Below are 14,886 nucleotides of genomic sequence, written 5' to 3' on the forward strand. Positions count from 1 at the left end.
TTTAAATGTTAGCTATTCATGAGTTACCAGCAGAGTGTGCAACTGGGGTATCAAGGATGGCTCTTAATAGAAAATAAGTGGGTTATAATTTCTGTGATCTAGGTCATCTTATTCCCTATTTATTTTCATCCTTTCAGGCATACTGCAGACTAAAGAATGGGAGGAGCAAGTGGAGACCTAAATAGAAAAGGGGATAAAAACACCCCAGAGATGGGAAATGGTTCTGCGACAGGTGCTCCTCATTACGAAGGGAATGAAAACCATTAAAATACAACACTCCCTTTTGATTTGGAGGATGACTAAGTTATCTAAAACAACCTTACAGTAAGAAACAAAAACTGCAATTACACTGAATAAGTAAATGCTTAAAAAGGGCAGCTTTTACTGTAGCTGTTATCAGTGATGTGAAATACATGAAGAAGTCAATGACCTGTGTTTGTGCACGATGGCATTGAACGCTAGACCATCTCTCCAACTGGTAGTGAAGTTGTGTATATTCACATTTGGGTATCTGAAAAGGGCAGATAAGAATTCATTAATCATTAGCTCAACAAAGAAAAATTCAACCCTTCTGGTTCTCTTTTACTGCTCCTTTCTTACCCAGCAGTTTTCATTTGGCACCAAAGCAGCAGCGCATCTTTAGCTGATTTCTTCTCCTTATTGTCCTCAGTTTCCACACTGATGTCTTGAATCTGTAAGTATGGTACACATCCAGTCAGGTCGGAGCTTCAATAATAACTGACCTTCAAATGTTATTGCAGTAGTGGGGTGTATAACATTTAAGGAAGTCAAGTAACAACAGTAAGTTCATAACTACAATAATGGCATAAAGAATTACTTTTTAAAATTATGTTAACTTTTAATAATTCAGTTTTTCTGGGCATGGCTAAATCCAGAGACCTGACATCCCAAAGCCCAAGTTCAGCAACATGGTGACTGAGGTGAGAGGGAAAATCTGTAGAGCTCATCACAGCTACTTTATATATTACCTGGAAGCGAAGGATGATGGTCCAGATGAGACCCAGGGTGAGACGGTGATTCCCATCCACAATGTCATGTGAGCCCATATTTTCCAGATGAACTTTTTGCTCCTTAAGAAACTGTAGGGCTTTGTCAACATTTTCAAGGCAGTGGATACGCATGCGGCCCTTAGTAGGTTTTGGCTAGGGGAAGCAGCAGAAAAATACAAGTTGACATAGGTTGACATTGTTGAAGAAGACAGGGCTTGGCAGGAGTTTAAAAAAAGAAAAGCAAGTAGAAGCAAAAGAAGTAAATCACATATTTTTTTAAAAAACAAAAAACAAGAAATGAAGCACATGATTTCTCCTTCCTCCTGACTTGTGAGGGTCATCCTGAGGGTATGGGTCAGGATTGGGACATAAAGCATTAGTTCCTCTGTGATACTAACCAGCTGTTCTCCTGAGAGCACTTCCAGAAGGCGGATTAGCATGCGCCCATCCCGTAGGTCGGTGTACAAGTCACCAATGCGACAGGTCACTCGGCCTAAGTGAGAATTTACCCATTTGGTAAAGGTTTTCTTCTGTACTGCTTCACGTTCATCTGCAAAGGATGAAAGAAAGAGAGGGGGGTTAAAGCCTTTACACATTACAACAACATAAACTTTACTACGAACTGTCTTCAGTGCCATTACTCTGTAGGAAATGCATATTTACAGTAAAAAAAAGAAAAACAAAACAAATGTCTATAGTTTTGATCACATCTGAGCTCAGCCAGGAGACAGTAAGTCATAAGGACTTAAGCCCCTGCCCTGTGCAGTTCATTTCACAGACAAGCTATGCCATTAAGTCTTTAGAATCACTAGTGACAGCTTAGTGAGAGGTGCTCCCCCCACAAACCACAGTTTACCGATAGCTCTGCTAATGTGTGCATTGCTAATTACTCTGAAGACGTCAGTTTAGAAACAAGACTGTGCAAAACCAGCATGAAGTAATGGCATTTAGTGAGTACTTTTTATTGTTCCTTTGAAAGAGCAGGGCTGAAAAAAGGAATCACAATAAATTAAGCTGTAACAGCAGCTGAGACATATGGACCGGGGGAGTAAGAAGCTAATCCTGCTCCACCACCTAACAAGGTGACCTCATTTCTAGGATACAAGGTCTCCCTGCCTTTTCAAAACACTATTCTAGCACTGTACTTACAGCACTGCACCTAATGCAAGAACAACTTAAAATTAGACATAAAACAGGGCAGAAGTGCAACTCAAATCTAATGAGTCAAATTTAAGAAACTCTCCATTGCAATCTTGCGCCCTCTCGCTAGTGAGGTCAATCAGTTTGTTCATAAGTTAGTAGTTAATTAGTTAGTTAAAAAAAATCTCAAAGGCGTTGCATGTGGTGCTGTTCAGGAGCACTGTTTGTTTAAGAGACCGTATTAGTTGCTGCATACGCTGAATTTGCATTTTGAAAACATCAACACTTGTTCATTTGTCAAAACTCCCCAAGCAGGAGGTAAGGCCTGCCAATGCAAACTACTTTATTGCTCTAATGAAACATTATGCAAAGCTGAGACTGCCCACTCAAAGACCTGTCCAATACCTAGTCAGTTCATGCAGGAGTGAGAGGCTGCAGTGAATAAGCTTAACAGTGATCCGTGAGATTAGAGGTCAGCATCCCTATGGTAACTTTAGTGGACTAAAAAAAACATATAAATACATATTAAGCTGACTTCATAACCAATTGTTTGCACGACATTTACTGAAATTGACCGAAATACAATAAAAGAAAGTAGTGGAAGGATTACTGAGTCACTTCAAGGTTTAGTCATTTGTATTTCTGATTATTAGATGGATCCTAAGCTACTCTGGAATCAGTGAACAATCTAAGCTGAACAAGCTGCAGTAACCAAAGACTGCTGTTGCGTAATCAACTTGCATTAACGGTAAACTCAAAAAGCAGAACATTTTGAAATCTCATGCACGTCTCCATGGGTGGAACATCAAATCAGTGGTATAATTATTTCAGACTGAAGGTGCTTCATCCACACTGCAGACAGCACTCTTTGTTTCTTGTAATGTTGCGCGCACAGCAAACTTCAAGTAATCTGTAATTAATTGTCCATTTATAAGTATTTTCATTTAAATAAACCTTTCATTAAGCATGACCTCTCGCAACCAGGCCCATGTGGTGTTTGTTAATATTATATTAACATGGTATCAATGATGTATATAAATCCCATGAGCATCTGACTTGCCAGACTGCCAACTACAGAAGGACAAACTTGTCGAGTCTCATTCTGCCCACTGAGACTCATGTTACAATGTCTTTCTAGCCATTTCACAACCTTGAAATGAAATCTCAAGGACTGATCACACTGCCAAAAAAACATCACCAAGAGAGCCTAGAAAAGACTCTGCATCAGCCTTATGGCGTATGGACTGCATGCTCAACCTAGTGAGCTAAACAGCCACTCCAGTTTTTATACATTTTTAATTAACTAATTAACGTATTTATGTTTTGAATACATTCACTTAGATTGTTTTACTGAAACAGCACTGAACTGAGTGTCTCAGCGAACATTTCCAAATAACAACAAGCACTTATCATGTCAGAATTTCACACAAAACCACACAGGAAGATGAAAGGAAGTTAAATTTACATACAACTATAAAGTATTATTTACTGATAATGTTATACCCTGTTGGGTGGGGCAGCAATTACTGAGAACATGTGCATAGAGTCACTAGAGTACCAAATAAATAAACCACTGAGTTAATACTCAAAATTATAATGCAGAAACCTTGGTACAGATTGCCATCTGACTGTGTTCACTGGATGCACAAAAAACATTTCAGTTAACAGATACAAAGATACATATAGGAAGTCAGCAGAAATTAAATAAATCAACACACTGAATGTTATGACAAAACCAAGCCAAAGAGTTTGTAAAGCTGTGATTGTTCCTACTACCACTAGAACTGTAGTAGTACTAGGTCAGAGTAATACTAGTAAAGGAATAGTACTCTATTGATCAGGCCATTGTCTTAGAATGGCTAAACAGAACTCACTCTTAAGTTAAAGATATGACGCGTGAGTCCATTTAAAGGTTAAAAAAAATGTACAAAACTTCATTTAAAGCAACTCTGATAGTGATACTTGACAATATGTGCAGACACCTGGCACTGTTTATTACATGGTTAGTACCATTCTTAGACTAGTCAGAACTACGAGGAGAATGCATTCTGCCCAGACACACAGGTTCCTTAAAGAATACATGCAACCAGAGACTGCGACCACCTACGAACATGACGGTGAACAAAAACATACAGACAGCACAACACCAGAGCAGCTTCAGGACAAGTCTCAGATTTTCCCTGAGTTGCCCAGCCAGAGCCGAAACAAAGTCAACACAATACTCATATTACACCTATGGAGAGAAAAGAAAATGCTTCCCATCCAAAGTAATAAAGGTCTTTACTTTTGTAATTTAGAGATTTAAGTTTTAGATTTTTAAAAACCCCAAACCCCCAAAACAAACAAACATCTTTACAATTAATGATACTATAAAACTGAATGAATGATAGAATGAAGAATCTAATTCAGTTTAGATAAGACGTGAAATGTTTGCTTTTTTTTAAACTTGTTAAATTTTTAATAACAGAGTTATACAAACAAAGACAAAAAAGCAGGTTGTAGAAAGAAATGTTAACTCAAAACAGGCGACAGGGCCGGCTACAGCCATGGCCTACAGGCATATATGGTGAATAGCTGGAACTCAGGCTACCATTTCAGCTATCAGCCCGACAGTCCTGAGGATAGGTGTGTTTTTACCAGTTTTACTGGAACTTAAGAGATACGCTGACAAACAAGGAATAGCATTGTCATCAAGCAGCTACTCAGTCAAAGAGCTTTAGTATAGGATAGTTCTCTAGATGTTGCCATGGGATGAGCTAGTAGTGGATTGTGGTTTGGGCTTTGGTTCTTACACCTTTTAATAATAGACTCTAACAAAGCCTCCTTTATTTGTTTCCCCATATTTCTCGTGTCTAACAATGACAGATTATTCAGTTATTAAAGGATTGCTAATCAGTATGAAGTTGTTTAATAAGCCAGAAAATAAGGACTTCTGTTGCACAGGAGCGCTGTGGAAGTGGCTACATTCCTCTTAAGGCTTGGTCATGTTGTGACATAGCACCCAGCAATGAGGAGGAGGCAGTGGGTTGGTGGGCAGGGGTCCTAAAAAACCCCATAAAATGCTAGTACCTACCTCGCCTGTGCTACACTCCTAATAACAATGCTGCCGAACAAGAAAACCAGACAGACAAACACAGACATCAGTCTCTGACGTGTTTGCTCATTCAAAGCAGTCAAACACAAACCTGTCATCAGAGGTGGATATGGTAGATAAGTGTAAAACTACTGCAGCTGTTGCTTTTGCAAGTGCAAAGCATGACACGTCAACTGTAATGTTAGTTCGTTCACATCTAATTGAAATTTTACATTTTACTAACCTGCTTAGCTTCCACAACAGGAAGTCTGGTGGTGCACTATGTATTTTGAAAAGTGTGAACACTGATGCATGATGGTGACAAAAGATAAAGAAAGCTCAAACTATGCTCTACTTATAGTGTCAAATGTCTCACGTCATGTGAAACACCTTCAGGGTTTCCAAACACTGTTAGAGAATTACACAACAGACAATATGAGAGAAGAGTGAGAAAACTGGGGCTTTAGAAGCCAAGTCTGATAATTACTAGTTTGTCTTGCATTGTCTTAGCTCTCTTCTTCAAATAAAAACACTAAAATAAGTCCGCAAACTTCACAGTTTAAAATAAAAGCTCTCACACTACTATTCATTGTGATAACACCGTTGATTTACTTGTGTTTACATACCTGTAATTAGCACTAAATAGACAGATAGTGCTCTGGATGTTATATAAATCCTAGCATATACCCCATGTCAAATGAGGATTCAATCTACTACTATACTATTTATTTTTAATTCAAAAACATATTAAACTGGATACCCTACCACTAAATGATTTCACAGCACATGTGTCTGACATAAGAGTAAAATGTACCCGTATTTAGGTATCACTAAAACGAACATTATAAATGTAGATTTAAGATCCTGCCTATCATGCATTTCTTGCTCACTCTTTTGGAGTCTCTTTGTGCAAGGTAGAAAAACAAGTAATTCAAATTCTAAATGTCATGTTTTTCCTCTATAGTTTACTAATAACAGATCAAAACCTGTGGTTAAAGTCATCGCTAAATGTTTCAAAGGCACATTCGGGCATGTCCAGCCACTTTGAACATGTTCGTGTCTGGTAGTAAGCTTTAAGTATATGTCAGAGTGAGGGAGGTGAGGGCCTGTCTCAGCCAGTGCCCTCTTTACAATTGAAGGTTCGGGGGTTTAGTTTGCTGCTGCTTTTCTATTTCACTGTCAAATGAACTTGGGCACTGTTGATAACGATGATTATCTGCAGGTAATCCGAACCAATATGCCGCCAGACTTAATCCTGTCTGTGTGGCTCATAGTGCCCGGGATCATGTTTGGTGATAACATGGAGACAGATACAACACTAACACTGACTTAGTGGCCCAAGGCTCAGAAGGAAAACCATAAAGACAACAGTCTTTATCAGCAGTGGCAGTTTATGGGGTCATATAAAGTTTAGTTTATCATTTGTAGGAAGTTATTGGTTTTTTATTTATTTTTGGGGGGTTTTTTTGTTTTGTTTTTTAATATGCCAGCATATAATGTGCTTTTTTAATTCAGTGGTCACTGCTGCATCAAGGTGTAATAAATAATGATCACAGGAAAAAAAAAAAATCACATGACTGTGTACATTAAAATATGTTTTTTTTACTTGCTGTGACCCCGCAGTGTGCAGTGTAACTGAGACAGAATATTGTTTGGCTGGAAATTTCACACTCACACACACTGTGTTCAGTTTGCAAAAAACAGGACTATCGTTTCAAAAACATGTTTGCTGCAGCACAGCATGTGATCATCATGATGGTTGCCATCTCGGCCTGTCAAAAAAGCATTCATACAGCAAAATGTACAAAACATTTAAAATAACCCTGAAATACGAGGCAATAAATCAACTGAACAAAATCAGTAATCATCACTTTTTGATTAAGACTTTGAGATTATTATCCACTGCTGACAATGTCACTGATAAAATTAATTTCCTTTACGAGCCCACGTCAAGGTCAGAATTGTTTGTGTGTGTTACTGTATACACAACAGAGACTGGAACAGGACTTAATGCCAGCACTGTTTCTGCCCGCGTCGCTCATCAAATCTTGTCTGTTTGTGCTGTACATCACGAAGACAAAGCATTAGTGAGGGGGGGCAGAGGGCAACTTCTAATCCTTTGTTTCTTATGAATTCTGCATCCATGCACTGCGTTGGATGACAGTGCATTCTGGACTCCCAGTGGCATCACTTCTGCACGCTGGACAAGGAGCGACGCTAACCATAAATAACTTTCCACAGTAAGCACTTCAGATAAAAGGAAAAAATGTACACTGCAGATTTTCTTCACCTTTTCTAAGTAGGATCACCCACTGTCAAACACACTGGGCCATTGTGTTGCGATTTCTTTACTTACTCATAAATTCAGGCCCCTTTTCTTTGGAACCAGCTCCCAGTTTGGATTCAGGACACAGACACTCTCCCTACTTTTAAGATTCGGCTTAAAACCTTTCCTTTTTTGATAAAATATTTAGTTAGGACTGGATCAGGGGATCCTGAAGCCTCCCTTAGTTATGCTGCAATAGGAATAGGCTACTAGGGGCTTCCCATAATGCACTGAGGATTTTTCTTCTGAACTCACCTTTTTGTACTTGCTATGTGTTTGCACACCACTCTGCATTTAATCAATAGTTATTAGTAACTTCTTTTCCACAGTGTGTCCTGTCTTTCTCCCCTCAACCCCAAACTAGCTGTGAACCAGGCTCAGCCTCCCTGAGCCTGGTTATGCTCGAGCTTCCTTCCTGTTGAAAGAGAGTTTTTCCTTCACACTGTTGCCAAGTACTTGTTCATAGGGGGCCGTGTGATTGCTGGGTTTCACTCTATTATTGTAGGCTCTTTACCTTATAGTAGAGCTGGGCGATAGAACGATAACGAACGATCTGAATAACTTTTTCTCGATAGAAAAATTTAACTATTGCGATAGACCTCACCGCTCTTGTCCTCTTAAAAAAAAAAAAGAAAAAAAAAAAGAACAGCCAATCCAAATTAAGTAGCGCAGAGCTGAACCAATCACAGCGGCTTTTGTCAGACTAAAGTAACTGTTAAAACTGTTTGAAAAGCTAAGCTATACAACAAGGAGAGATTGAGAATTTCCTTTTAGTTCTCAGTTTATTTGATATTGACAAAAGTAAGTCAATTTTGTCTGTTCTTCTGTAAAACAAACTAAGATTTATTTTTAGAATTAATATTTTGTTTCTAAGTGGAATTGACAATTTAGTAGTCTGTGTTTTTTGTTCTATTTTGAAACTTAAACGCTTTAGCGGCTGCCTTTTGTGTAGTTTGCAATATTTGCCTTTATTTATCTGAAAAAGTCTCATGTTCCTTAAGTACATCTACCCTGTTGAACTTATTATGGGAAATAAATATTTAAATCAAAACAAGCTGCTGATTATTTCACATTTTACTTGTGAGCAACGGCACATTTAAATCTTACAAATATAGTTATTTGGCTTATATCATGATATATATCGTTATCGCCTGAAATGAAAAAATATATCGTGATATGAAAAAATCTTATATCGCCCAGCTCTACCTTATAGTATAAAGCGTTTTGAAGTATGTGTTTGTGCTCTATAAATAAAACTAAATTGAAACTGTATATGTAGAGTAAATGAAAAATCAACACTATACTACATCAGGATTGTTGGGTATGTATAAATGCATATTACTACAATATGCATACATTTATTTATGGATGCATGTCAAGTTTTATACTTGATATCTGCCTTTATAACATACTGCATATTTAAGTAATTCTGCATGAATGTATAACATGGCAGCTTCTCAGGAGAGCAGGGTGGTTAGCACTGTTGCCCCACCTTCTATGTGGAGTTTACATGTTCTCCATGTGCCTGTGTGAGTTCTCTCTAGGTACTCTGGCTTCCTTCCACAGTCTAAAGGCAGAGTTGCTGATGTTAGGTTAATTAGTGATTCTAAGCTGCCTGCAGGTGTGAATGTGAGAGTGAATGGTTGTCTGTGTTTTGGCCTTGTGATAGACTGGCGACCTGCCCAGGATATACCCGGCCTCTAACCAAATGACACCTGGGATAGTTATTGGCTCGATCACAACCCTGAACTGGATAAGCAGTTAAGAAAAATAAATGTATGGATGGGTGGGTGGGTGGATGGATAGATAACTTTGTGCTGAATCCATTATGTACATAAAACAGCAAGATATTTCACATTCTGTGTCGAATGGTGACAACCATCTAAGGACAAAATATTGTTGGTTGCTGCAAATAAAATCATAAAATTGCAGGTTTTACCACTGAAAATTCTAAAACACACACACAACAATCACACTAAAGCACTACACGGGTCATTTGGAACTAATCTGGAAGCGCCATGAAGCTCAGAAATCTATAGTCAGTGATTGGCTTGAACTGTTGGCTATCTGAAATTACAGAGTAGACCCAAGGCACTCATTAAAGAGATACCATGAAGTACTTAGAGAGAAAAAACTCCCACAGACAAAAGCAGCTTGTAATCTTTGTGGTTAGTGGTTACCATTCTGCACTGACACCAGTGGGTGGTTTCAATCAACACTAACTATGGTGTGGGGTGCCATGAGCAATGCAATCATTTTACAGAAGTTGTGGGAGATGTTGGTGTTTGTAAATATTTTTCTACCAGTACGGGGAAAACAACACATGATGTACTCATTACCTGGAGCCACCAAGCTAAAAATTAACGCCACATTGGCAGAAATCTTTCTCAGTCCCACGCTAATCATTTTTCCACTGTAAGTGAAATGTGTTTCTACCCGTCATTTCACCACTGCTTCTTCAACTTAAAATATCTATCTACTTGGAAGTCAACAATTTGTGTTGTAAATATCTACAGTGTTATAGTACCCTGCCACTGTTTGTGTTTATTCAGTGCCATTTTTATATTCTGGTTTGATTTCATTCTTTGCATTTTTGTGTGAAATAGAAATGTCTTGTCTGTGCAAGTGAGTGAAACACAGATGCGCATGCTTTCACATTCTTCTCCCTATAAAAGCGGAACTTCCCTTCCTTCACTTATAACTTTGAAACTAGGGCTGTAGTAAAACCGCCGCCTTGCCACATGTGGCATGAGTTATTCTTGCACTTTTAGCAGCTTGAGGTTGCAACTTTAGAAGCTTGCCCAACTTTAACGGGTTTGTTATTACAACTGACAGGGAGGGTATGACAGAGAGACCTCCTCTCCTTTTTAAATCGTACTGATGGAAGTGATACCCTCCTTCAGTCACATTTCTTTGTGGAACTTTCAGCTGCACGTGATAATAAAGGAAGATGGGAGAAATCTAGACTGGGCAAGGCCAATCCCATGAGAAAAGAAACATAAATAAGCATCCCTTAACGATAACTTCTGGACCCATGTGGCATGTAACATGTAAATAGGACAACATTCATTATACCATTGTTGTCTAATGACCTCTTTCTTTCTGCACTTTACAAACAAAGAAAGTTATTGTGCATGTCTGCACCTATGTTAAATCTTCACCCTTGCTGATGTGACTCTCAGTTACAGCCAAAGGCCACAAGTCACTGAGCTTTCACTGAGACTTTTAGAAATATCAGGTTACAAACATTCAAAAGTGTCTTGCTAGATTTGATATTTGAGCAAAATGCACCACTGATGTCCCCCAGTATTAATTCATTTTTTTAATTATGCAGAAAAAGTAGATAAACACAACAACATTAGCCACTTCTTTATGGAGAGTCAACAGATTATATGAACTAAATTAGTACAGGAAATACATATCAGGCTGAGAATCAATTATTACACACTACAGTGAGAAATCTGTGGGTTCAGTTCAAAATAGCCTATGCTGCAAAGTATATATGGACACCTCGTCACTTTGTCTATTTGAAGGCTTTAGAGAAAAGTACTTTCTGTTTGAACAATGCCATGCTGCTAAGGCCTGCTGAGTGACAGTACTGCCAAAGTCCACAGTGGCTAAGAAAGTGACCCTTTGGACCAACACTCTGTTGTCTAAATGCCCTTTTACACATTTCCATTAACCTCACAGCATCTGAACCTGTTAGCTTCAGTCTGACTGGGCACCCTGATCCCTTCTCTAAAAGCAGTCTTACTTGGCTGAACTTGGTAACACTTGTATATCACGTTCAATACAAGCACAAGTTACGACGGCATGCAGCCACATTAAACAGGGGCATACAGTTCAGAGATAGACACAAGATTGCCACATACTGATATACTAAAGCATGCAGACAATGTGACTTTTGTGGCTATCAGAATGAAGCCAGGGGTAACACTGACGTAAAAACAAAATGAAATGAATGAATGCTGTCACTAAAACAACAAACCAAAACTGATGAAACAATGCCAAGTATGGCTGTTTGACAAATTATAACTCTTACCCTAATTACTGATGAATTGGGATAGTGAATGAAAAAATATTCATCTTGGCTCTTGCCTGAAGTAAAAGGCTGAACTTTGGTATAGATTTCCTCCAATGTACTTTACACACAAAAGGAATATAATACACAGTGTGATCTGGGCAACAGGAAAAAAAACTTCCCTCCAACCTGTAACAGAGACTACTGACAGAAATGGCGTAAACCACTAGGCCTGGTTTTTCATTAAACATGTCTGCTTTGACCACTGTAATATAGTTATTCAGTTTAACTTTTACCATTTAGCCATCACTTACACAACAGGCAGAAGATCCTAAACATGACTTCTTGTTGGACTGGTACTGGGCCCGATAAAATATTTGCCCTTGTCTGTGTTAAGATTTCTAAAGTAACTGTAGCATATTGCACAACAGAGATGACGTTTGTGTTTAAAATGACAAAGCGCTAATTTAATCTTGCAAAAAATGAAAATTGCAAATGAATGGCAAATATTTCTAATAAAATGTAAATGATGCAATGCAAAACCTTTTTGCAAATTGGTGCTATGACAAAACTATGTGAGTGCACACCATATCCTTCAATTACACCAGCTCTCATGATTCAACATGAGGGAGTGACACAAAGAATGAGCCGCAAGGGTAGTCAAACTGGAAATGCAAGTGGGTGTTGACAAGATGTGCTGTGCATTTAGATACATGTGTATCATTGCATTTATGACAAATTTTACCCAAAACACATCTACGCACAAACACGTCTATCAAAGTAGAGGTAGATCATGTGTAGCTCATAGTCATCTCTCCAACACATTAGACAGAAAGTATCTTTGTAATAGGGAATCATTGCTACTAGCTTGATGACTAATCTCTGAACCCATACATTTGCCTGTGAGTTACAGGCTGAAGTTGAAGAAAAACATGCTGGAATGTACCCCTAGCTTACCGGTGAATGTGGGTGCAAGATCAGTTTAAGAAAATGCAGCAACGTTTATATATTCTTAAGGAAAGTGATACCATTTGTTATGTGGCTCTTATCTCCAGTGAAAACTAGTGGTGTTTTGAGTTAAGATGTAAACATTACTTCACAGATAAGAAATAAACCTTCTTTCAACAGAAACCGTGTCTATTTCCGCGATAATCTTGCGATAATGTAGATATTGGCCAACATGTTGGTGTGCAACAAGAATGTCAAACCTGCAAAGAAAGTAGAAAGTAGACCTGCCCTTCAAGTAAACTTGAAGGCAGTTCTCCATCCCAGATGGCAACCAGGAATAGACTGATCTTCATGCACACAAATGGCAGGCCAGTGTCCCTCACACTACACACTTTCAAATACTGTAAACCTCCACACTTTAAAAACTGTTTTCAGGTAAACATATTAACTGCTATTTAGCGCAAGCTTTTACAGACATTAGTTAAGAAAGTAATTGGATTAGTGTAGTTAAGAGATTAATTTTAAGGGAACCCTGTAAGTTTCAGCCTAAGATTCTTTTCCCATGGCCTCTGATTTCTATAAGCTAGATCTCATAGACTTGGCAGGCTTCAGTGAGTAACAGAGCTGTGTATTGTAATAAGATAAGAACGGACAGGTGGCGCAGTGATCAGGTACCAGACTGACTGCCTGCTTTAGATATGAGCCGAGAGCCTACTATATCTCTTCCTCATTTCTCTCCTAGCTCAGAAAAGGTTCATAAGTAAGAAGAATTATTTCAACCTCATGCTGATAATTACCTCATCCAGGGGAAAAAATAAAGTCTTTTGCGGCCTTAGTTACAACTCGAAGCACCTGCACCCACAACTACTGCATGCCAAGTAGTAGATTTCTACTCAATATTTCCTGTTTCAACAAACAACAGAATACGTGTTTGCTGCTGGCTCTACAACTGCTTTATCAACATTAGTAACATTAAAAACGGTTTTCATAAGCAGCACAGAGTTATACGGCAGAGTTATCAAGGTTATCAAGTTATCAAGGTATCAGCTCAGTTAAAAAAAATGTTTAAAAATTAAAAAAATAACAACATCATAGAAACGTGTGGTATGAGATCTAACTCTTACCTTGCAACTGTTTAAATCTTCCTTCGAGGATGTTAGAGTATTGCACCTGATTAACAAAAGCTGCTGGGGACAAGCAGGAATCTCTTTCCCTGTGGTCCCACTCCATGTTTTTTTTTCGTCCTCAAGCCGTCTTTGTAAAATATTCCTCTCTCAGGCACAGAATGAATGGGTATTCTCCCACATAGCACAACAGAAGCAAACTTTGCGACTTTTAAAAGAAAAACAAACCAAGATCAAATCCTTTAAAAGGTTATCCAAAAGATACTTTTAGTGTACCACAAAAGCCTTGGTATATCCTCCTTTTATTCCCACAACACAAGCTGAGAAATGTTGCCGCCTTTTCTTCTCTTCATCCACCGTAAGGTCCACCTTGTCCAATGACACGCAGAGTGAGTGCAACGGTGGGGGATTTTTTCAAAGAATCATTTAACCAAAACTGAGGAGCAAAAAGTTCTCTTGTTTCATTCATTTCACCACCCCTCTGGCCTCTGAGCAAAGTTACACTCCCTTGTGGTTCTAGTGAGAGAACAAAAAAAACCCTGGGTATTCCTTCCCTTCAACCTCTGTGCATTTGCTGGAGCAGAACACAGGAGCTGCAGGCAAGCTAACCGGCCATAGTCGGATAGCTGTGTAAACAAAGCCTGCTGGGCTCTCTAAAAATTGTGCCATTTGCATAAGGTGTGTTTGAAGGAGGAGCACATAGATAGAACATGGTGGAAGCGAGGGAGGAGGTGTGAAGGCGGACTAAACCATTAAAGTCCTCTGCTCAGTGTAGCCCTAGGTGGATTATCTAACTCCACCTTAATTCCAGAGAGCACCGGGGTGTGGCTTGCCTGAAAGGTGCGTCACAAAAGTCCTCATCATTTTACATGATCGTATGTTATTTTGTAAGACAACGTTTAATCTTTCCTTTACTGTATGTGGGGGCTGCGTTATGAGAAGGGCGTTAAGACAGGAAGGAAGCTGCTGAGAAAGTCTCAGAAAGGCAGCAAGTGTTTCCTGCCATAACAAGATTCAAAATCTGTCAACTTGCGTGTTACTTCATGAGGCAGAGGGGGTGGAAGTCAGTTGTTAACTCTTAAAAACTAAATGGTTTAAGCAGATCTGACTTCTTACTAGTTTAGAACCAAGTACTAAAATGATTCCTGGCAGCTCTTCAAGAAAATCATTAAATTAATTTCATTATAATCAATTTATGCGTTTTCAAGCAGTTAAGAACTGATTCTCACCATTGTATAGTTGCT

The 14,886-nt window shown here is 38.7% G+C and overlaps 1 protein-coding gene across 5 annotated transcripts in view; it reads right to left on the reverse strand.

Annotated features, from left to right (window-relative positions):
- The window catches only part of sptbn2 (spectrin, beta, non-erythrocytic 2), a 48,362-nt gene that overhangs the window by 14,972 nt on the left and 18,504 nt on the right, over positions 1–14,886 (reverse strand). For 3 of the 5 annotated variants that reach the window (XM_026181036.2, XM_026181034.2, XM_026181033.2), the window contains exons 3-6: positions 1,409–1,560; positions 990–1,163; positions 601–692; positions 431–511 (exon numbers count right to left, since the gene is read on the reverse strand). In XM_026181036.2, coding sequence (XP_026036821.1) covers positions 431–511; positions 601–692; positions 990–1,163; positions 1,409–1,560 — 499 coding nt within the window. Of the gene's footprint in view, positions 1–430; positions 512–600; positions 693–989; positions 1,164–1,408; positions 1,561–13,642; positions 14,353–14,886 lie in introns of those variants that run through there. The other 2 variants (XM_026181037.2, XM_026181035.2) reach the window with 1 other exon arrangement.

The sequence above is a fragment of the Astatotilapia calliptera genome, chromosome 10 (genome assembly GCF_964374335.1).
Source record: "Astatotilapia calliptera chromosome 10, fAstCal68.1, whole genome shotgun sequence".
NCBI classification, from domain to species: Eukaryota; Metazoa; Chordata; class Actinopteri; order Cichliformes; family Cichlidae; genus Astatotilapia; species Astatotilapia calliptera.